The 25,291-nt window shown below is 37.1% G+C and overlaps 1 protein-coding gene across 1 annotated transcript; it reads right to left on the bottom strand.

Moving 5' to 3' along the window:
* Positions 1–18,769: 18,769 nt before the first annotated feature.
* On the bottom strand, positions 18,770–25,043 carry LOC136705405 (4-galactosyl-N-acetylglucosaminide 3-alpha-L-fucosyltransferase 9-like). The gene is made up of 2 exons (XM_066678950.1): positions 24,920–25,043; positions 18,770–21,486 (listed from the first exon to the last, which is right to left on the bottom strand). The coding sequence occupies exon 2, from the start codon at positions 21,476–21,478 to the stop codon at positions 20,375–20,377; it is 1,104 nt and encodes a 367-aa protein (XP_066535047.1). The 5' UTR covers positions 21,479–21,486; positions 24,920–25,043; the 3' UTR covers positions 18,770–20,374.
* Between the last annotated feature and the right edge of the window lie 248 nt (positions 25,044–25,291).

Below are 25,291 nucleotides of genomic sequence, written 5' to 3'. Positions count from 1 at the left end.
GCACAGGCATGGTTTGTGTAAATTTATTCAAGATCATTATTGGAGTCAATGTAAGGATTTTGTACATCACACATTATTTAGTCCTAATGGAATCAATTGTCTTTCCCGTATACTAAAAACGTAAAATAAAAATAATGCATAACAAGTTTGACCTGTGGTTTGTTTACAACACAGCCAGAGCAGCAACAGTGCAGCACATCCCAGAGAAAGAGCAGGAGCAGATGCAGCAGCACAGCCCAGAGACCAGTGAAGCAGCACAGACCAGAGCCATAGCAGTAGCACAACTCAGAGACCAGTGCAGCAACAGCACAACTCAGAGACCAGTACAGCAGCAGCACAGCCCAGAGACCAGTACAGCAGCAGCACAGCCCAGAGCCATAGCAGCAGCACAGCCCAGAGCCATAGCAGCAGCACAGCCCAGAGACCAGTGTAGCAGCACAGCCCAGAGACCAGTGTAGCAGCACAGCCCAGAGACCAGTGCAGCAGCAGCACAGCCCAGAGACCAGTGTAGCAGCAGCACAGCCCAGAGATCAGAGCAGCAGCAGTAGTACAGCTCAGAGCAAGACTTCACAGTACAAATTTCGTAGTTTTTTAATGTGAGTCACTTTTTGTGCCTAAATCATTTCATAGTCATTGATTCAGCTGTTTACTTTGAATACGTAATGCTCTTGTTGAAATGGATTTGAAGTGTCCATTCTTGGAATTAATCTGATGTTTAGATGCATAAACAAAGCTCTTTATATTTTCAAAGGGACTCAGATAAGGTGAACTTGCCAGGACTTGATGAAAATTTTCTAAAGAAATTTTCACAGCCACATGTTCGCCTAATTTTTGTCCCTTTAAAAATGGAGCTTCAGTAACAGGCACATTTGTGGCCCCAGATGTCCATTTTTCCAAGGATAAAATGTATGATATAATTTCAACATCAATAAATATTCTACATTCAGAGATTCCGAATCTAAGTAAATGATGAATCAGAGACTAATCAGTTATATCAAATCATAGTAATCACTTCAGTATATAAGCACTGTAATATTTCTAAGCAGCAAACATCCACTTTTCTGAGTTGTCATTGATAATCTTAGTGTAAGTTTGGTTTCACATCAGTGTTGTGTGTTTGTATTTGTGTTCAGGCTGCTGCTATTGGTGAAGTGGAGAAAGACACCGAGTGAAGAGTCATGGGGATTTACACGATTCAAAGTAATGGTAGTGAAGATGATGCTGAGCCACAGGACTTTGCCATTATTATAGAGGACATTTAGGTGCTCAACATTTTTGCATTCATAATGGTTTTTTAACTCATTTATTTCCTTGATCTCTGTGTTCCTGACAATTTGGATATACATTTCACTTGGTCCTAGAAATCCTGATTAATTTGAATGCATGCAATGAACACAAATTTGGCACATGTTAGAGTTTAGTCTTTATGCTCATGTTGTTTTTGGAAATGATAATTGTGTACATGTTGATATTTGAAATAGTATTTTGGCTTTGAAATAGTATTTGAGTTTTTCCAGTTTTAAGTGTTGACTGGGGTCAGGGAAGGAGGAGATATTAGTATTACGATGATAAAACCAATTACATGATGGGTATATAGTTATATTGCCTAATTTTCTTGTCATGAATGTCTGAGAACCTGTTGTTTTGGATTTTAGTTAATTAGTCTACAGTTGTTTATATTTAAAACCTGAACAGTTCTTGACAGCATTTGTGCATAAACTGTTAACTCTAAACCAATGATGTTAGAGAATTAACAAAATGTATTTTCTTTCATTTGAATTAGTACATAATACTTTATCTGCTTAATTTAGTGTTGATTTGAGTCGATTTATAATTTCTGATCAACACATTAGAAATCGATTTGTGTTCATCTGCTGAGTTAGGATGAATGTGAAGGTAACAATAATATATGAATGTTTTCTGGGTGTTGCTGTACATTAACAGTATTTCTCTGTAGACCTTGCAGCATTATAATTTTATTGAAAGAGTTTAATCACAATAATTCAGGAAAAATCTGTAAAATAGTGGCATGTCTCTGTATAACTTGTAATGCCGTCACTTTATTCAACGTGCTGAATTGTAATAATTCAGGAAAAATCTGTTAAATAAAGGTATTTCTCTGTAAAACATTTAGTGTTGTCACTTAATTGAAAGTGCATTATCATAATAATTCAGGAAAAATCCATAAAATAAAGGTATTTCTTTGTAGAACTTTTAGTGCCATCACTATATTGAAAGTGTTTTATCGTAATAATTCAGGAAAAATCTCTAAAATAATGGTATTTCTCTATATAAATTTTATTGACATTCATTCATTCATTATCTGTAACCCTTATCCAGTTCAGGGTCATGGTGGGTCCAGAGCCTACCTGGAATCATTGGGCGCAAGGCAGGAATACACCCTGGAGGGGGCAATTTTATTGGCATTTTCTGTGAATTTGTTGTTTTCCACTGAATTTAAATTAGGAAATTTGACTTTAATTTTATGGTTTTTGTTTGGCAGACATTGCTGCCAGTCATTTGACCGTGTTTTCATGATTTTTTTTTTTTTACAGTGCAGATTACCCTTCTCTTCAAAGGAATCCGAAAAGCAGAACCTCATCTTCCATCTCAGAGATTACCAATCACTTCCGACATTTTATTATGCTGCCTGACCACGCTCCGCTCAGGATGCTACTCCCCTACTATTGCCCCTACACTCAAAGCCATGTTTCTCCTAGCTTTTTTTTGGCTTTCTCAGAATTTCAGAATTCATGACTGTCTCAGTCACATTCAATTCATGTATTCACCCCCTCATATCTGATCTCACCGTTCTCGATTCTAATACATTAATTACTAACATCAAACGCAGCAAAACCGATCAACTCAGCTCGACCCACCTATATATTTTTTTATTAAATTCTCCACTCAGTCCCTATGAACCCCTCATATGGTACATCAACCTCATAAATTCCCAGAATGCCCAACCATCAGACCGACTCTTCATCACAAAATCCATGTCTGTCGTATCAAGACACTGGTTCCATACTCACCTCCGTTACATTCTCTTCCTTAGTGGTTAACCTCCAGGCTATTTCCCAGGCCATAAATCCTGTACATAAATCCTGCAATCCTGTACCAACCTGTTACCTAGGCCATAAATCAGGGGTCATAAATCATTCACAAACGTGTTTGACAGAAAGTGTAGGATATATATATATATATATATATATATATATATATATATATATATATATATATATTGATGTGGTCCTCACTTGGAGCAAAATGGAGCTATGAAATAACGTAAGTTTGGGAGAAGGACCGCGCCCAGACTCCTCCTCTTCATTACGCACCCTATAAAAAAAAACACTCCTCTCTCCTCACCTTCTCATAAAGCAATTCGTACACCACCCCAACCTCTACTCTTCCTCTTTCACTAATGAACTTGCCAGGCAAGGGGATTCTGGCTTGACTCTCCACCAGCAGAAGCCACCCAAAACTCCAGCCCAAGTCCTTCTGAGTTCCCCTTCCTTGCCCTGCTTACATCAGGCGTGGTCCTTACTTCGCAAACCACTTTACCATGTTTAGTGTTGCCATGGGTCTGGGGCCCACCAAGAATCATTGGGCGCAAGGCACGAACACACCCTGTAGGTCAGCTACTATGATCAGCCTTTTCTCATTACCCACTATCACCCACTTTGCTTCATGTCAGTTATCAGCAAGGGCAGCCAGCGATAACATTTCCATGAGGAATATACATTTGAATCTCCCTTGAAAATATAATAACCACCAAACCTACATGCGTTAAGATGCTCTGTGTGGTATTTATTAGAGTTGGTGTTTTTATAGTTGACAGTGAAGCTTTTAGCTCTATTATGATCAGACCATTCCATTTGCAGAGCTGGTTGCCATTAACTCTAAAAACTACAGTCATGCTAAAAAACAAAAAAATATAATAACTCACAGCCACCAAACCAAGGCAATACAGTTATTCATTAATTTACTTATATTCTCTAACAGTTTCATCTTGATTACATCAAACAACTCACAGACTACTACTTAAGACTGGAACTCAGGACAGAGTGGTGGTGACAATGTCTCTACTGCCAGCATTCTGCCCCATGTGCCAACGGCAGTTGTAATGAACTGCTGTAATGAAGGCTATGATGACTTGTTCAATGGGAAAAGAAGTGCTAACTGTGTAGACAACTGGCACAGTGTACAAAGTAATCATGAAACTAACCACACATAGCTTATTTTGCATTGCTGCTGGGTTTAACACACAGCTGTGCACAGAGAACTTTAACATCTTTTGAGATGATACAGATTTATGGTTTATCAGCTGAGGGATGTCTCACTGGTCAACTGTCTATCGAAATCCATTCTTTAGTATTTGTTCAAACTTTTAGAACCCATACTGTTCCTGAACCTGTGCAGAAGCTGTCCGTGTTTGGCACCTTGGACACTGGAACATTCAAAAGATGTATTTTTAAGTCCTTGATCATCCAATCATCATCCCAGGTATTTTAAGCTATGTTATACTTCATACACTGTAACTGGCATGAGGGTGTGCTGGCCAAAATGATACAGTCGCAGTGTCTGAGTCTCAGGCATTTACTCTGTTTCTGGTTGTGTACCTCCAATGTTTTATAACATGCTTCATATGAAACAAAAACATTTAAAAAAACTCTTGCAAATTAGAAAACATCCACATATATTTATCCCTCTGTGAAAAACTACAGAGGGAGTCAAATGGGCCAAAACTCAAATAAGGAGCTCGTATCAAGAATAAACACCTTTAGCTTCAGTGCAGCTTCCTTTGCCTTTAGCAGAATTGTGCAGGACAAACCGCAGTGAATGTACAGTGCAAATTTCTTATGACCCTAAAATGATCATTATTTAAAATAATATATCTTCTAAATAACAGTGGTGCTTGTATACAATTATATACTATTAATTATGTATTATGTAATATAATTAAAAATACAAAATAGCATATCATTTTCTAAAAATATGTGTTGTGAGCGAGAGTGAAGAAAAAAAGGTTGTGTCCAGATGTTCCTCCTGATTATATAAATATGTGAAATCAACAGCACACTTTATTTAGCATCTTGAAGTATGGAAACCTCAAGTTAAACTGCACTACCACAAGGAGAGATGTTAAAGGTAAAACCAGTACATTAACACAGTACAGAATATCACTAATAATGTTGTTTTTGTTTTTGTTTTTGTTTTAATTTGAGCACATAATGTCTTACTGCTTACTGCTTAAATCTCATTTTCTTAGGTGTCTAAAAACTTTTTCACAGTACTATGTAAGACGCCATAATCCGTCTAATGCCTGGTTATACTTTCCCATAAATGAGCAAATAATGTACATAGAACAAAACTAATAAGTGCAGATTTGAATGCACTCCAATAAACTTGATTTTCACTCAGAACATTTGTTTTCTTTAACTTTTCTGTGGAGATTTTAAGGCTTTAGCTGCAGTTCCTCAGTCCCAGCGCTTCCTTATAAGGGGGTCACATTTGAAATTCATGGGTGGGGATTATGGTAATGGCATGTAAATTGCAAAGATACGTGCATGCCCACCCAATTTGCGAACATTTGGTATTCACTAACATACTAAATTTGTACTAAAAATCTGGTGTTCACGCAGCGCTCGTGAATCAGGCGGAAAGTTTACGGGAATGTCCATTTCCTCGTAAATTACACAGTTTGCTTATGAAAGAGCCCCATTGTGAGGCTCTCATGCATTATTTACGTTTATGGTGCTAGCTCTCTAGTTTGACTTCTTCTTTGCAGATCTTATGTAAAACTTGCGGGTGTATTTTTTCAGAGGTTTTTTTCATACATTTTCATGCTTACGTGCAAAGGTATGATAATTTAGAGATGTCAGATTATATGAACCTGAAAATACTATCAAAATTTGTAATCATTGGTTTCATTAGGGAGGGTTATAAATTAGTCCCCAAACATTTGAAGCAGGACACAACCAGAATATCCCTTATCAGTTCAGCTGAATCTGAGCCCTCAATTAACTCAAGCAGGGGTGACACAAAATTGGCAGGATAATTAAAAAATAATAAAACATCATCTGCATATAGGGATATATGATGATTAGTCTCTTAGTCTTTGATAGACAGATCATGGAATAGCTGGTGTATGGACACAGCAAGGGGTTCTAAATACAAAGTAAATAACAACAATGAAAGCAAACAACCCTGATGGGTGCCACTCTCTAACGGGAATGGTCAGGAACAACTATGACCCAGCAACACTACACTACTGCCGAGGAATTTGCATACCTTTATCATATCAATAAAAGCTGAATTGAAGCCAAAATGTGTTAGAATAAGTATAAATATTTGCATTCTAACTGTTCAAATGTTTTTTTAATGGAATCTAAGGACCAAATAGCCAATGATTTAGTAGTAGCTGTAGAATGAATAGTGTCAAACATGTGTCTGATATTGTCAGCAGCTGAGTGGAATTTGAGGCATAAACTGAGATAAATGCCCCTGGAAAACATTACACACACTCCTTTTGTTGCATTATCTGCAGATTATAAAATTTATTATTGCAATTAGTAAGGCTCTTCTTATTTAAATGTGTTTCTTGAATAAGAGTCACTTTTCTTAAAAGTGTGTCTAGAAAATTGCTATGTTTAAAAGGCACATTAAGACCATTGATGTTGGCAGCCATCTTCAAAAGAGTTTAAACCGTCCAAATAGTATGAAGTAAAAGATAATCAATCATAGCAGAAAAAACTCATCCCATAACTCCTCCCATACATGATCTATGACAGACTGAGCTCCCCTGTTTGTCCCCATCCCTTTTAACACTAGAACTACCAGGATTTTCATATGACCCCTTTTTTTACCAGAGGCTTCCAAATGGCAGGGCTGGGGTAATTTGCATCCCATTAGGCCATCTTTTGTTATGTACATTAAGCCACTACTAGTTGCTAAACAGGGGATGGGTGATAGTGTGAACTATGTTCACTGAACTATGTTGACTTTCAGGAGTTTAGTTCAGGGCAACAATCTCAACAAATAAAAAATATTTTGGTACTTTGACAGTTTTCTCAGCTGCTGATAATAATAACAATTATTATTATAATTTTTTAAAATATGATGAAATAATACTTGTTTATTTAGAATACACACAATAAAGAATTATTTAATATTTTTAGTTTATATTTGTTGATCTTATGCATTATTATTAGATGTGAAACCTACAAAAACCTTGAGAAATATAAATTAAAAAACCAGTTAAGTAAACATTGCTCAAAAATTGTATTTAATCTTAATTTGAGTCATATTTACTTGTCAAGAAAAACAAAATTGCCAATGGGGTGAGATATTTTGACTTAAAACAAGACAAAATGTCCTGATAAGACTCTTTTACTTGGGATTTAAAAAGTTTAAGTAAAAATGTCTTATTTACAAGTAGCTGAGGGTTGTTTTTTTGTATAAATTTATGTAAACATATCTTTACCTATTGGCAGTTTTTCAAAAGACAAAAACTACTTAAAATAAGGTTACAAAATATCAGAGCTATTTTGACTAATCAATATGCCACTTTTTGCACTGTGAAAACAATCCTACATTAGTACAAAGGAGGCAGTTTTAAAAAAGACAAAATTACTTAAAATAATGGTAAAAAAAATCTGAACTTTAGCTATTTTGACCAATCATCAGTGAGAAAATAATCCAAAATTAGTACAAAGGAGGCAGACTTGAGGTGTTTTGGAATTATAGTTCAAATAATGTCTTTGTGTGAGTTTTAGAATAAAGAGAAAGATGACTGCAGACAGGAAAACTTGTTAATAAAGTGCATAAGCTTTATATAATAAACTGCACCAAAGTAAATAGCCTATCTGGCTACATGCTGAGTGAAATAAAATAGAATAAACATTTCTCACTATAATACAATATTACAAGTAAAATAATTTTGTAATGAATACGAAATTTAACTGGAAGCCAGTGAAAGGCTGATAAGACAGGGCTGATATGATAAAATTTTCTAGTTTTAGTGAGGACCCTGGCTGCAGCATTTTGAATTAACTGTAGTTTACTCAAGTTTCTGCTGGAGCATCCTGATAAAAGTGCATTGCAATAATCTAATCTTGATTAAATAAAAGCGTGAACTAATTTTTCCGCATCTGGGAGGGATAAGGAGTTTCTTAACTTAGTGAGGTTCCGAAGATGTAGGAAAGCTGTTTTTGTAATGTTACCTATATGCTGATCAAATGATAGATCTGAATCAATTATAACACCCAGATTTTTAGCTGATGAGTTCGGGAGAACAGGGAAGTCAAAATTATGTATTAAGTTTGATACCTTATTTATAGAAGGTTTTGGACCTAGAAGGAGAACCTCGGTTTTGTCGCTGTTTAGCAGAAGGAAATTGTATGACATCCAATGCTTCACTTCTTTAACACAGTCCTCCATTTTCTTTAGTGTAGGCTTGTCATCTGGTTTGGCTGATATGTATAACTGTGTGTCATCTGCGTAACTGAGGAAGGTAATGCCATGCCTGCTAATAACTCTGCCCAGTGGCAGCATGTATAATATGAATAGTAAAGGTCCTAAAATGGAGCCTTGGGGAACTCCAAATCTCATTTTTGTATGAATAGAAGAAACATTATTTACTTTTACAAACTGATGGCGATCTGTGAGGCAAGACTTAAACCATGATAGGGCTGTTCCTGTTATTCCAACCATGTTTTTTTATCTTTCTAGCAGAATAGTATGATCAATTGAATCAAAAGCTGCACTGAGGTCTAGTAGAACTAGCATGGATACGCAGCCTCGATCAGAGGCGAGAAGAAGGTTGTTTGTTATCTTAACTAAAGCCGTTTCGGTGCTATGGTGTGGCCTAAAACCAGATTGAAATTTTTCATATATGTTATTCTTATGCAAGTATGACCTAAGTTGTTGGGTCAAAACATTTTCTAATATCTTAGATATGAAGGGAAGGTTAGAGATGGGTCTGTAATTGGATAGTACACTAGGATCAAGATTCGGTTTCTTGATCAGGGGTTTAATAACTGCTAGTTTAAATGCTTTGGGTATGTGACCCAGTCTAAGGGACGAATTTATGATTGTTAAAAGGGAATTGATTATGACTGGTAATACTTCTTTAAATAGTTTTGTTGGTATTGCATCAAGTGTGCAGGTCATACCATTTGAAGAGTAGATGATTTTCTCTAGTTCTAGCTGTGGTAGTGGGTCAATTGTTGCATGCTTATTTATCTTTTATTACTTCCTTTATCACTATTTCATTGTACAGGGAAACCAAGCAAAATGTTTCTTTCCAGTGCATATACCAGTAAAACTACCTTGAATCTAAATTTCTGGTAATGTTGACTTTTTTTGGGGGGTGGGGGTTCACCAGCTTGTTGCAGAGAAGAGTGTGGAGTGCAGTAGAGTGTCTCCTTTCAAATGTAATGGACTCATTTACATAACACTGGAGGCAAGAAGAGCTGTTCACACCTGCCCATGGCAGTGACATAAGCCTAACTGCCACTCTAGCCAAAGTGATAACATCCTTTAATACACAACAAGATAAAAGAAAAAATGTTAGATCCTTTGGCCTGAGACAGATGGGTGTAAAATCATCCTCAGTAATGAGTAAGCATTAGTTCACACTGCACCCAAATTATTGGGAGTCCACCTTCAGCTTCAGAAATATCTGCGTATACCCCAGTGTGTGCAACAGGTATTTTTCACCATTTTGCAAAATTCTGAGAGTAGTTGGATAAGGATGAAAAAGTCTGAATTCCAGCTTCTCTTATAATCTTCCTCACCCTGCAAAAAGCACCTTGTTTCTTAGCAGTTGTCAGTGAATAAGGAACTCACAGCGATAGGTCTTTCGTGATCGGAGGACGAACTAGAGTGCACCCAGTGAGCTCTTTCCACCTCTATCTTCCATTGAGACTGTTCTGGTAGCCACACCGGGAGTTGCCTCTTAATGAAACCGATAAGGTCGTCTTTCTCTGTGGCCTCCGGGAAGCTGAGAAGCTGCAGATTATTTTCTTGAAACTCCATTATTTTCCATTCAAGCATTGCCAACTGTTGTGAATGCTTCTACAAAAGTTTATTTCATTCTTTTTCCTCACCCATGAGGCTGTCCAGCCTTGAGCACACATTTTGCAGTGTGGACATATGAGCTGAAAACTCATTTTACATTGAAGAACACTCCACCATTATCGTTTGCTATAATCGAGACAGGGACACTGCCATATCAACTGAAGACAAAGATGAATCTGACTTAACTTGTTTCTATTTAGGCAATGAATTTGGAGCTCAGAGACATCACTGGAGAAGTTAGACATCAAAATCATATGTGAAGAGACATAATAAATAATGAAAAATTCAAAAGTAGATGTTGTGCCAGGAGCCTTAGCTGCTTGCATCAGAGCCTATGAATGACATCATGTGACTCATCTTAAATCACTATTTCTTAAAATATGGCAAATCAACGGTGCAATTAAATGTAAAATGAAAAAGATAGATAATAATTCTGTGGGAATAAAATAACTTACTGTTAAAGATCCAGTTGCTATTAACAACAGATGCATTATGAAAACCACTAGGAACCCCTAGGAAGAAACATATTTTTGCCAAAACTGTTGGTCTCTGGCCAAATTGAAAAAGCTGTTGACATTCAAATATTACACATTTATATGTGCTTACATGTGCTTATATGTGCTTACTACTGATATGTTAATATTAAATAAGTAATGGTTAATCACATATTAATAATTTGTTAACTTCTTGCTAAAATATAATTAACAGTTAAGAAGTTGACCTTAATTTAAAGTGTTACTGAGTTTATCATAAAGTGCACATATTCCAAATGTCTGTTGTTCTTATTGTATAAAATTTATTATTTACACAGTATTAACTCTTTACTAACAATTATATCATCCTAAATTACAAAATATTAAATGGACCTGTCAATATTGCAGCATAAAATAATCCCAGCATTTAATCAGGAAAAAATGCATATGACTTTACTAGAAGACTCCCGCAGTCACTGTAAATTACCACATCTCTGTCCAGCTTTATCTAGTCACTCAGACTACCTGGAAATACTAGTATATATTTTCAAGTATTTATATTTATACTATAATTACAGCATAAACACATTAATTGTAATATATTTAATTGCATTTACAATACACAGTGTCAGTCATTCATTCTTCATGAGACTGAACCTACACTCTCTATGCTCTCAGAAAAAAAAGCAAGGTACATGTACATTATTGTTACTAAATGTACAAACATTGTAAATGTACCTTTAAATGTACAACAGTAGTTTTAGAGTCCAGAAGTGTCCCCTAAATGTACATTATAATTTCTTCTCTAGAAGGACAGGTGAATATTTCTAAACATTAATTACAGAACTGTGTAAAATATAAGGTGCTGAGGATGTAACCATCACTGTGACAGCAAAAGTTTCCACCTCAGTGGCATTTTTTGAGAATACAGCTTTATCCAAAGAGGTAAACTTTTGGCCTCCCCATGGATGCCAGTTCAATCAAGAAGTCCCATAGATATCTGAAGTGGTAAATACACAAGGTACATAAAATTGTCCACAGAAACAGGATCTGAAACAGGTTCAGCTGTCGTAACATCTGAGGGTATTTTCAACAAACAGCCTAACAGACCAAGTCTCTTAGATTATGTCAGGTTAGGGAGTTTTCAAACGGGTTTAAATGTTAAAAGAACTGGTATAACTCAGATAAAGAACAAAAAAACGCATGTGTGAAAGCAACCCCTTAGTTTTTACTTTGGAGATGATAATTATTATCTGTTCATACAAAGCTACAAAACTGAAGCACTGTGTTGAGATGACATTAAAGCAACTCGTTTACCAGAAAGCCACAAGATAACATTTACGTTTTTAAAACCAAGCACCTAAACATTTTATCAACCAAGTGATCTATACTTGATAAAGGAACAGGGCATCGCTGGAACTAGATATTTATTACTGACTTATCTACATTTCTATAAGATTCTGACAGATAAATCGTTGCTGTAACAAATTCACAGCCTTGTTTATTTTGAGTAACACCTCGCTCTGGTGTTCTGGCTTTAATCAGGAGATTTAGCCCTTTTAACATGTAAAGTTAAGCAAAAAGCTGTGAAGATGTAATTTACTCATCAGAAAATCAGTAACGGTGAGATGTGTCCATGTATTTGTGTCGTTATGGGGACAGACAAGATGACTGTTAAATATACAGTAGAAAACAAAAGGCTGGGTCACAGAAACATTCTCTAAACATAAAGAAGAAACTATGATAAATATTAAGTCAACAACGTTCAACACATTTCTGTTCGAGGCTCCAGTAAAACACTGAGCTGCACTGCGGTGGATGGTGGATCTACAGCGCTGAAACGGCGCGAATGTATCCCATTTCAGCTCTCAACACTCTGACCCCTTGAACATGCATGTGTTAGGTCCCAAAAAGAGTACTTGTCCAGGGAAAAGAGGGCCTCTGGACAATGCTGAATGGTTCCAAATTTAGTTAACAAACTGTGAAATGTGCATTTTACCTTTAGGTGTCTGTCAGTAAGTCAGTAAGTGCAAATGCCCCTTCTAGATGGGCCCGGCAGGGCAGAAAAGAGTGGTTCATAGGTTTAAACATTGGCCTTATAAACTGGAGATCACCGGATTGATCCACAGAAATGTCTCTTAGGCCAAGAGTCCAAGCACACTGAGCTGGGTTTGTAGCAGATTGAAAAGCAATGATTGTTGGCTACATCTTAAAGACCGGCTTATTTAAGGTCATTACCATGTGTTCACCAAGTGTGTTGGGAGTTCTGGGTGATCCTGTCCTTAGCAGTGGATCTTCACCAGAATTTGTGGGAGCCAAGACACCCTTTGCAGTCAGAGGGTTTGAGAAAACAGATTCCTGTAAGAGTTTGCTGGTGAAACTCTTCAACATCCCCGGGGAGCTTTTATTGTTTCTTTATATACAGTGCTAATTATGCTAAAGCTACTAGCATGTTGTCATATGAAGATTAGAAAAGCTGTGTCAGTGAAGGTGTCCAGAAATGTTTATTAATTTAATTAGAACTACGGTATAGTATTATTATTATTTTAAGAAAATATATTGTTGAAATATTTTTTTCATTCATTCATTCATTCATTCATTATCTGTAAGCGCTTATCCAATTTAGGGTCGCGGGGGGTCCAGAGCCTACCTGGAATCATCGGGCGCAAGGCGGGAATACACCCTGGAGGGGACGCCAGTTCTTCACAGGGCAACACAGACACACACATTCACTCACACCTACGGACACTTTCGAGTCGCCAATCCACCTGCAACGTGTGTTTTTTGGACTGTGGGAGGAAACCGGAGCACCCGGAGGAAACCCACACGGACACGGGGAGAACACACCAACTCCTCACAGACAGTCACCCGGAGCGGGAATCGAACCCACAACCTCCAGGCCCCTGGAGCTGTGTGACTGCGACACTACCTGCTGGCTATCAGTCATATAAATAAAGACAAATCACTTCATCACTCAACTTGTTATGAAGTGTCCATTTATTCATATGGCCAATATTCCCCAAAATAATTGGTGTATAGTACATAGGGAAATATTATCAGAAGTGCTGAAGTTGCACTCGCCTGTAACAGGTCTCCAAACTCTCAACATGTTCACTAGTTATCCTCATGGAGATTGAGATCAAAGAGATGCAATATCTGAGCCTCTGGAACCTCTCTAACCCTACAACTAAAGGCACAATAGCTTCTGTCTCTGCTTCAGCTGTTGCAATCACTTTTTGTAGTTTTAATGTAGCATGAGTGGACTCCATCTGAGTTTCCTCTAGTAATAATTCATATTTTTGGCCAAGGCTAAGTTGGTAGAAGTCTCCTTTGAGCATGAGTTAGAGATTCCAACTGCTGGCCTTGACTTGTCTGAGGTACCTCCTGTGTGGTAGCATTCTTGAGGTACATTTTCGGAGATCAGTTAAGCACAACTGGAATATCTGGATGTTCTCTGAAATATTTACAACTGTGTCTGTTGTGTAGAACCTGCTGTGGCATTGATTGTTTTTATTTCTGGTACCTGATAGCATATGAATGTACACATCTCCATATAGATAAGCACTCTAAACAAACTTATAAGAATTAACACTATGTATATTCAGTAACATTTAAGCTACATGTGTGTTATGTGATGTGTTAAATTTTATGTTTTAGTAATGTTTAAAATGTGCAGTATGATAAAGACTTATATGTTCATTTATTGAAGATCTAGCACTACAGACAATTTACTGTAAAGTGAATCTAAAATAATGTATGAAAATAATGATATGCAATGAAATATAAGCATAAATAATTTCTAAAAACAAAGCTAAATTGATCTGGATGAATAAGAGGATTTCAAACATAGTTCTCTAGCTTTATTTTCTTGTTTTTATTTTTTTTTAAGAAAAATGGCTGCGATAATCACATACATATAACTAACAACCCTGAGAAAGTGAACATCTAAATGACAAGGATAAAAGAAGTGGCATGTAGAGTGTGGTATTAACACTTAAACAAAATGAATGCCCATAAACTCATGTAACATAAATACCATTTTATGGAATGTAGTTATACTGGAATTACACCTCATGCTGAGCATAATGGCATCACTCCTAAAATCAGTTCTTTGATTTGGTAAGTATTTATACTGAATTTAATTAATCATAACCTGACTAAGATGAATCTGTCTCTAATTGTTTTTGCTTAATACAAGTCCTCCTGTATATATCTTGTTAAAAATATATATTAGATGTGAATTATAGACTAATGTGAGATATGATCACTGACTTTTGTGTTTTTTTTTAGTTACACTTAAATGAGTTCACTAATATTTTGGTATAATTTCCTGAACTTAATCATGATTGAGACTTTCCCCTGCATACAGAACTGGATGACCCCATATGCACAGTACACACGTTACATAGGGCCCCATCTTCCCTTGTGTCAAGTTAGGGATGGTCACAGTTTCATAAGCTGGGTTTCCACCCAAAATGTTCATAAATATTATGCATAATAAATAAATATATAATAAAAATAAATATTGGGTTTGATCAAGATACCATCCATCCATCCATTATCTGTAAGCCCTTATCCAGCTCAGGGTCATGGTGGGTCCAGAGCCTACCTGGAATCATTGGGCGCATGGTGGGAACACACCCTGGAGGGGGCGCCAGTCCTTCACAGAGCAACACAGACACACACACACATTCATTCACACACTCACACCTAGGGACACTTTTGAGTCGCCAATCCATCTACCAACGTGTGTTTTTGGACTGTGGGAGGAAACCGGAGCATCCGGAGGAAACTCACGCAAACACAGGGAGAACACACCACACTCCTTACAGACAGTCACCCGGAGGGGGAATCGAACCCACAACCCCCAGGTCTCTGGAGCTGTGTGACCGCGACACTACCTGCTGCCGCCCTTGATCAAGATAAATTTTAAATGTTTTTAATAAACTTTATATCAAAAAGCTTCATTTAATATTAATTTGTTGAGACTTCTTTGTCGTTTCAGTCATATAAAACTTGTTTTGACAGGAAAATAAATAAATGCATTGTGGTCCCTGACTTTTGCTCAGTGGTGTATATGAGTATCGTACTCTGCAGTTTCATAGAAAGAAGAAGGACGGGGGAAATTTATTTCCTCATTCTCGTTACATTCTATTTTGACTACACTGATAACACTTTTTTTGTTGTATGCATTATATATTTGACTGTGCTTGACTAATCAAACAGAGCTTGCGAACCAGCAGGGGATTAGCTAAATAGTCAATTTACGGAGTGAACATGCAAACACACAAAGAGTTTATGGTTTATGTGCAGACTCCTTATTCTTGTTTTGGTTTTTCTTTGCAATGCCTGCTGTGGTTTTGTTAGTGAACATGTAAATACACAGAACTACACACACACACACACACACACAGATTATGATTTACATAAACTTATGTACAGACTGCTTTTTTCTTCTTGTTTTTAATCTTTGTAACCTCTACCTATTGAGCCCATTGTTTTGTTATTAAGATATTTTAGCTGAATTTTAATTTACATTAATTTGTAAATATTTAATTTATTATTGGTTTGGTTGTTTTAAAGGTATTCTTCAGCTCAGAATGTGTTCATTGCAGTTTTATATATTTTATTTTCATTCAAATGTATTATTTAACTTCCTGATTATTAAACAAAGAGGTTACTTAGCAGTTAATCAGATCCTGAGTATTTTTTTCATTAGTACTTTTTACTCTTACAAAAGTAATTAATTGGGTGACTACTCAACTTTTACTTGAGTCATATTACTCTACAGTAACAATACTCTTACTTGAGTATATATATATATATATATATATATATATATATATATATATATATATATACACTTATTGCCACCTACAACATTGAGGTGGTGGACAAAAACCCAATGAATTTGCTTCACCTTAGTGATCAGCAAGCGCAGCCAGCAGCCTAAAGGTTAGATATCAGATAAAATATAATCTGTGAGGAATATGCATTTGAATTCCCTTGAGAATAAATATAATTACCACATACCCTGTACACATTAATAAGTGACTGATCAATGAGTGTAGATACAGGGAGAACACACCAAACTCCTTATGTGCAGAGACAGTGCTTGATTCCACAACCCTAGGATCCTGTAAATGTAGGACAGCAACATTTGCTACACCACTGTGCTACCCCCTAAAGCAAGTCAAAGATTTAAATAAGACCCCAGGGAACTGTGTTAATTTAAAGAATAAGGTGTCCATGTTCCCTTAAACAAAGTGGAACCACAGAGCATGAATGAGCAAGAATTATAAAAGTTTTTTTTTTTTTTTTTAATTATTAAATAAAACATCAATTATATAAACAAAATATACATACATCTGAATACCTTTGACATGCTTTACAATATATATGAGTTCACATAGGGCGGCACAGTGGTGCAGCAAGTAGTTGTCGCAGTCACACAGCTCCTGGGACCTGAAGGTTGTAGGTTCGATTCACTATTGCATGTAAATCCATAACTTTAGATAATATACTTACAGTTCTCTGCAGTCCATTGCTGGGGGATATATACCCAGGCCCTGAGCAAGTTGAGCATAAGTTTATGTGCAAATTTTCCAGTGCAACACCATTTTTGGGATCTCTACACTCTTAAAAAAAAATGCTGGGTTGTTTTTTCTACCCAACTGCTGGGTTGAGTGAGTTGGGTGGTTTTGTTGGGTTATTTATTTCTCTCTGAATATATATAATCCCATGTTTGGATTAGTGACCGCTATGCTGGATTACTGTGTGTTCAACCCACCATTGGGTCGGTGCGGGACTGTGAGCACCGGAGGACAACAGACAGAGTGGCTGTGTTACAAATTTAAGGTGAGCGCTTCTAAATAACTATCATAAATTATTGTTTATTGAGGTATGTCCGAATAAAAACACTACTTTTGGGTTTGTCTTTGTGCTGTAAGGTAGCCGAACCATTAGCTAAATTATAGTTTAATTGCTAGCAAATAATAGCTCACTAATAAAACAAAAGTTGTAACCAACCTGGTCACTAACTATGGTATACCTCCTCCTATCCTCTAGGGGGCAGGAGGGAGGTTAACATGTCTAGGGGTATAAATAGAGGAAGCCAAGTAAGAGTAGGAGAGAGTTGACCTACAGGCACATGTACTCTCTGCTTGGAAAACCTCCTTGTGAGAAACTTTGAGTTTCAGGCTCATTGTGAGTAGGTATTACTTATGCCACAATGCTAATATAATGCTAATGCTAGGCTAAGGCTGTTTTTTATACTAGTATGCTAATGCTAACGGGTTATGAACATGGTAGTTGGGGAATTCATTTTCACCCTTTTATACAGAAGGAGGTTCTTAATATGCGGATGGCTGGGATTTGAGAAACTGCTTGGAGGTTTTGCCGTACTCAAGTTCCTTCAAGTCTATATCTTCCACCTGCTGCTCATCCTTTCTGGACTGCATTACAACTGTTGGGACTAATTATCTTCTTTTCCATTAAGGATCTACCACTAAGCCCATGCTCCTATAGGACAAAAGATAAAAGGAAAAAGACAAAGGACTGTGTTTTGAGGGGTTATTTGTTTGTGGGTTTTTCTGTTTGATTGATTGGTTGGTTTTTTTTGTTGTATGTTGATGCTATATGAATATATATATATATTTTTTTGCTTATTATTAATGTTGTTAATGAGTATAATTAGTAAATACTATAATAGATAAAAGGTCTCATTTCAGCTACCTTGTCTTCATTTAACACTGTAGCATTTATGCTGTCCCATGTGGTATCCCCCTCATTTTTTTGTAGCAAACATTCTAACAATATCGTTTAGGGTAATTGTTACAAAGTTTTAACTGAAATAATTAGGGCGAGGGGAGAAAATAAAAGCGTTTATAGAGCTAAAAATACACATGTTGTTTCTCTGCAATGTCATGTGTGTTTAAAGCACATTGTTCTATGGAACGCCATTGGGCTCAAAACGCGTAGATTTATAATTTAATATAACTCGAACAATATGGAACACCGTTGGGTTCTAAACATGTGAACACATGAGTGTTAACACTTTATTAAAAATTTGCGTTGTTAACACGCATGTGTTCACACGTTTAGAACCCTACGGTGTTCCATATTGTTCGAGTGTGTTGTCGAAGATTTAGCCATTACCTCACGGACAACAGACAACAGGTGCGGTCCAATTCCCTCTGTGCTCCCTCCGTAGTGCACTGTTTCAGAGCACAAACAGGGTTTACACGCAAACAGCACAGTATATATCAATAATGTGTGGTATGAGCATGTGTCTGAATCCCAAGGCGAAATTATATACACAGTTTGAGCGAGTAATTTGTGTTTCAAATCCGTAGGGCACTAGTGTAAGGAGAAGTGAGCGGTTCGATATTCAGCCACCGTGCACACGACCGAGCAAGAGAGAAACGGAGCCCAAAGCAGTGTGTGTGTGTTTTGGGGTTTTTGTAACAAGAAAGACCGTCAAACCATTATATTAATAAATATTTGCAATTTACATAATGCTATTTGTATATATTTATTATAAATAGCTGATACATTTTGAGAATAGGGTTCACAGCTTGAAATATATATATTAAAAAAATCATCCCCTCATCACTGGACTGAAGACACTGCAGCAGCTTCACACACCCTTGTCCAACAGCTGTGGAAAAAGATTGAACTGCTTTTGTTGGTATGAACTGGTGAGTAGAATCAGAGATCAGAGAAACGGGTTCAGATCAGAGCTGAATACAGAGTCCATAATCTACTGGGAATTAAGGTAGCAGAGTGTTACTCTAGCAACAGCAATCATGGAGATAAGTGCAGCTGTGTCCATGGAAAGGTAAACAATCATATCTTCACGGTCAAAAGACACGTAATTTTACAGATTATTAAAAAACACCAAAAGAAATCCATGTAAACGTTTGGAGCTTTTCTGTTGGTCCATTCATATGAATGTTTCACACAATGTGGAGGACAGCTGCTACGTACAAATGATGTAGTAAGCTAAAATTTAGTAAAATAGAGATAGATGTTTTTCTTTAGACAGTAATCATATACAAATGCAAATTTGATTCACTAAACACTTTACAAAAATCCCACATTCACCCATTGCAATATTGCACACCATTGTAAACCATAGAATTTGCACAATAACTTTTTCTTAACAAATCAAAGCAAATAGAATTTTTGTTTGACAATTTTATACTTATTATCTGAGATGTAACACAACTTAAGGCTACAGGGAGACTTCATAATTAATGCATAAACTTTGAATAACCCATTTAAATATCATTGTTAAAAAGTTAAAAAAATTGTCATGATATGACAGCATTTGGACCGTAACCCCATTTGGCACTTGTCTCAGTGTCCAGGAGCTTGTTAAACTCACTCATTTATTTTCTGTCAGCACATCTTCCTGAACAGGGTCTTGGTGTGTCTGGACCCTACCAGGAATCACTAGGCGCAATGCACGAACACACCCTTGACAGGGCACCAGTCCATCACAGGGCAGTGCACACTCACACCTATGTATGTGAGGAAACTACTCATAGACAGTGACTTAAAGTAGAGCTCAAACCTGCAACCCCATGACCCTAAAGCTGTCACACTACCTGCAGCACCACTGTGCCACCGTTCCTTAATTTGTTAATTATTTCAATGATGTCAATGATAAATACTGATTGTCTTCATCAGATGACAATTATTGCTATATGGATCAGTCCCCAGTCAAGGCTTATGCATGTATTCTGAAGTCCCCCTCTAGGTCACCTTCAAATGAAGTCATTACACCTACTGCAAATGAAGTTGAGTTGAGCCATCATTTATGAAAAATACCACTTGTAGATATCATGTGCTTGTTTGTACTCTCTGTGGTTTCCGATGTATTCACATGCATGACATATATATGGAATAAACTCTTGATTCCAAATGACAAGATGAGGCTTTGCAGAGACATGTTTCCTCCAGTTAAAGTAGCGTCTATAGGCCTCATCATCTTTGTCCAGTTGGAGTAGATACTGGGCCAGTGCTGCTGGGTCAGGGAAGTCATTTATATGAATGAAAGAATCAGCAGGAGCAAACTGTTCATAGTTTTCTCTCTGAGGTCCCAAAACAACCGGGACTGTCCCCACTGCAAGTGGACCATTGAACTTCTCTGTGATGTAGTCCTTATGGACAGAGTTCTCAAAAGAGAGATAGAACTTACAGCTGGCCATGATTGGGTAGTAGTCTTCATCCTTCATCCGTGTCCCAGACATGGATCCAAAGATGTTCACTGTGATATGTTTTTTGAATTCTCCATAATACTGCATCCTGGTCCCTGTTCCAGTACTGGGGTTAGTGTTGGACACGAACCAGCAAACAAGTTTGTCTTTCTTTGGGAGCACAAACTCCTTGTTTGGGTTCTTGTTGACAGTCAATAGATTTCTGATAGTGATATCTGCATCCCGCCTGTAACTAAGGGTGAGGTTAAAGAGATTTTCCAAACCTGGAATTTTGTGTGTGTTTGTTGGGGATTCCACATGGAACCATATCCACCTTTGGAAAACCGGACGAGGTGAAGGCGGGAGGTTGGACAGATCCCAGCTGATGGCTTTGTGGAAGATAAGAACAGCATCAGCCTGGGGGTAAATATTCCTGTCATCTGTTAGGTGACATCCCTCGATGTTGTAGAAGGTTTTACAATCACTGAAGTCAAACCTATAGTTTTCAGGCCAGACCCAAAGCAGTAAGATGGGCTTTTCTGGTTGAGTAGGTGGAGTGGGATTGCTGCTGTTTGAATGTGATTCCAGACCCAGATATGGGGGATTAGGAGGAGATGGGCAGTCTTGTAAGATGTGCTGAAGAAACAGGAGACACATTCCAAATCCAGCAAGCCAGCACGTGGCTATTAGGAATGCTTTGTGAGTTCGAGATGAACTAATCATTGTTGAGTCTGAAAAGCAAAAATTAATAAAATAAATAACAAAAAATAAATACAGTCCCATACAACACAGATGGATCCTTTAAGAGTCCAATGCCCTAGCCTCATGTCCCCAGTAGTGACTCAGTTCCTGTAAACACCTGTAACAATCCACTGTGCATTCATTTATTAGTCCTAAGTACTCTCAAAAACAAGTACATTTGCATTGGTGTATACATACATAGCGTGTTGTCTTGCATTCCATTTCAGTTATTCATCCAAGATTGTGTCTGAAACCAAAGGTATTTAATTCCTAGTTTGTACCCGTCTGCGGCACTAACAGCCTTTAATCTTCTGAGACAACTTTACACTAGAGATCACTAGGAACATTACTGTGACCATCTGAGAAGCCACACCAGTTTATCACAGGGCACAAAACACTCACACACTCACACCTATGGGCATATTTGAATAGCCAATCCACCTACAAACATGGCTTTGGATTGTAGGAGGAAACCAGAATACCCAGAGGAATCCCAGAGCCAGACTGCCTTATATGACTTCACAGGACTGAACAACAGTGAGATAAACCTGTGACTATTCTTCGCAAGGATGGATTGTTAAAAAAAACAGTAACCTATGAACATAGCTGCAGGAATATATGATGAATATATAATGAAAATATTTTAATCTAATTTTTTTGTTTGTTTTTTTATTAGATTTATCAGATTTTTGTATTTTTTGATTATTTTATATTTGAAAAATATTTATATGGCAACTTTGAAATAGCGGCACGGTGGCGCAGCAGGTAGTGTCGCAGTCACACAGCTCCAGGGGCCTGGAGGTTGGGGGTTCGATTCCCGCTCCGGGTGACTGTCTGTGAGGAGTTGGTGTGTTCTCCCCGTGTCCGCGTGGGTTTCCTCCGGGTGCTCCGGTTTCCTCCCACAGTCCAAGAACACACGTTGCAGGTGGATTGGCGACTCGAAAGTGTCCGTAGGTATGAGTGTGTGAGTGAATGTGTGTGTGTGTCTGTGTTGCCCTGTGAAGGACTGGCGCCCCCTCCAGGGTGTGTTCCCGCCTTGCGCCCAATGATTCCAGGTAGGCTCTGGACCCCCCGCGACCCTAAATTGGATAAGCGGTACAGATAATGGATGGATGGATGGATGGAACTTTGAAATATTTAATTTCATAATTTATCAATTTGAATGTTCATTGTTTTGTGTTTTGAAATTGTTAGATGGTGAACTATTCAGATAAAACAATTCTAATCTTAAAAATTTTAATCTAGGGTTCCTCTGAAAATGTAAATTTACACAAAGTGATAAAATCAAGCATTAACACAGCACCCTCTTTTCATAGCCTTCGATCATAGAGCTGTTTCATCCCAATCCTAACTCCTGCCTTGAAGGCCTGCACTTTGATGAAATTATATCATTTGCTGAATGATGAAATCATACCAGTTAGCAAATAGGTGATAAAGTCCAAATGGACAGAGATATAAAAGCAGAATTGACCCATTTCATGTACATCACTATGGATTAAACACCATTTACCACTGTGTTTAGCAGAGCTGGATGCAACATTATAATGTTTTACTGGACACTCAGAGTCAGAAATATGTTGAAAGTTGTTGAGACCATTTATCATAATCTCTTATTAATGTGTGGAGGCCCTTCTGTGACACAGAACTCTTTCACTTTGATATTTTACAAAACTGGAAGTCAGAGCGTCTCTCCCACATCAACACAGTGGACACAGCTGAGTATTACTGCTTTTTTGACGAGTTTACCACAGCTTTTCCATTCAAGGCGAACACGCACCGGGCGGATGGTTATAAGGTCTACTGTCATAATCTGATGTCCGTGAGAACAAATAAGGCCAGTTCCTCCAGGCTGGTTTTGAGACACTGCAATGCATAATATTTTTATCCGCAAGCTCCGGCTACAAAATTGTTCTTAAATGGAAATGGTGTACTTTGTCCGCACACTTTTGCTCAGCCAGCCCAGACCAATCCTCCAGCTTCATTTGATGAGCACATATTAAACTTTTCCTTTGCTTGTAGATGGCATGAGCTAATTTCATGCTTGGCTTGGCTCATTTTCATAAGATTTGTCTGAAAAAAAAATGTACCAAACTGTGTACTATACTTTCCAATCTGAAAGAAGTAGAACCTTACCCAACACTGGATCTAAAGCCAAACAACATTTAACCAACAATAGATCTTAAGCCAAACAACCTTTAATCAACAATAGATGTAAAACCAAGTCCATTTTAACCAACACTGGCTCTAAAGCCAAACAATCTTTAACCAACAATAGATGTAAAACCAAATAATCTTTAACCAACACTGGATCTAAAGCCAAACAACATTTAACCAACAATAGATGTAAAACCAAAATCACATTTAACCAACACTGGATCTAAAGCCAAACAACATTTAACCAACAATAGATGTAAAACTAAATCATGTTTAACCAACAATGGATCTAAAGCCAAACAACCTTTAACCAACAATAGATGTAAAGCCAAATCATGTTTAACCAACACTTGATCTTAAGCCAAACAACCTTTAATCAACAATAGATGTAAAACCAAGTCCATTTTAACCAACACTGGCTCTAAAGCCAAACAATCTTTAACCAACAATAGACGTAAAACCAAACCGTGTTTAACCAACACTTGATCTAAAGTCAAACAACATTTAACCAACAATAGATGTAAAACCAAATAATCTTTAACCAACACTGGATCTGAGCCAAACAACATTTAACCAACAATAGATGTAAAACCAAATAATCTTTAACAACCACTGGATCTAAAGCCAAACAACATTTAACCAACAATAGATGTAAAACCAAATAATCTTTAACCAACACTGGATCTAAAGCCAAACAACATTTAACCAACAATAGATGTAAAACTAAATCATGTTTAACCAACAATGGATCTAAAGCCAAACAACCTTTAACCAACAATAGATGTAAAGCCAAATCATGTTTAACTAACACTTGATCTTAAGCCAAACAACCTTTAATCAACAATAGATGTAAAACCAAGTCCATTTTAACCAACACTGGCTCTAAAGCCAAACAATCTTTAACCAACAATAGATGTAAAACCAAACCGTGTTTAACCAACACTTGATCTAAAGCCAAACAACATTTAACCAACAATAGATGTAAAACCAAATAATCTTTAACCAACACTGGATCTAAATCCAAACAACATTTAACCAACAATAGATGTAAAGCCAAATCATGTTTAACCAACACTTGATCTAAAGCCAAACAACATTTAACCAACAATAGATGTAAAACCAAATCATGTTTAACGAACAATGGATCTAAAGCCAAACAACACTTAAGCAAAACTGGATCTAAAACCTCAGAACTTTATCAAACACTAGATCTAAATCAAACTCTAAATTGCAAACTCTAAAGGAAAATGTTATTTGAAGAGGCCTTACCTTAACAGATTTACTCTCCCATTCTGGCTCAAAGATGTGAACAGCCAGGTATAGAAAAAACAGGCACCAATAAAGCTCCACCCCGTTTCAGCCATATTTAGTTACTCACAATGTCATCTGATACCTACTACACACCCTGGGTCCTACACCCTCCACTGTTCAGCCCACTATCAGGTATACTACCACAGCACTGGCACCAGGAATGGTGGATAATTTCTGCTAAATTTAATAGTAGTAATGAAAATGATGATCTTCTTCTGCTTAAATATAATACAATTTCTTCTACTTAAAATATTATTTAATTTTAAGAACATACCGTGAAATAGTATCTACCTAAATTATTTGATTTAATTGCCATTCAGATAAATACAT

This window comes from Hoplias malabaricus, chromosome 8 (genome assembly GCF_029633855.1).
Source record: "Hoplias malabaricus isolate fHopMal1 chromosome 8, fHopMal1.hap1, whole genome shotgun sequence".
Classification (NCBI taxonomy): domain Eukaryota; kingdom Metazoa; phylum Chordata; class Actinopteri; order Characiformes; family Erythrinidae; genus Hoplias; species Hoplias malabaricus.
Note: the sequence above shows the minus strand (reverse complement) of the source record. Positions and strands in the feature narration are given on the sequence as shown.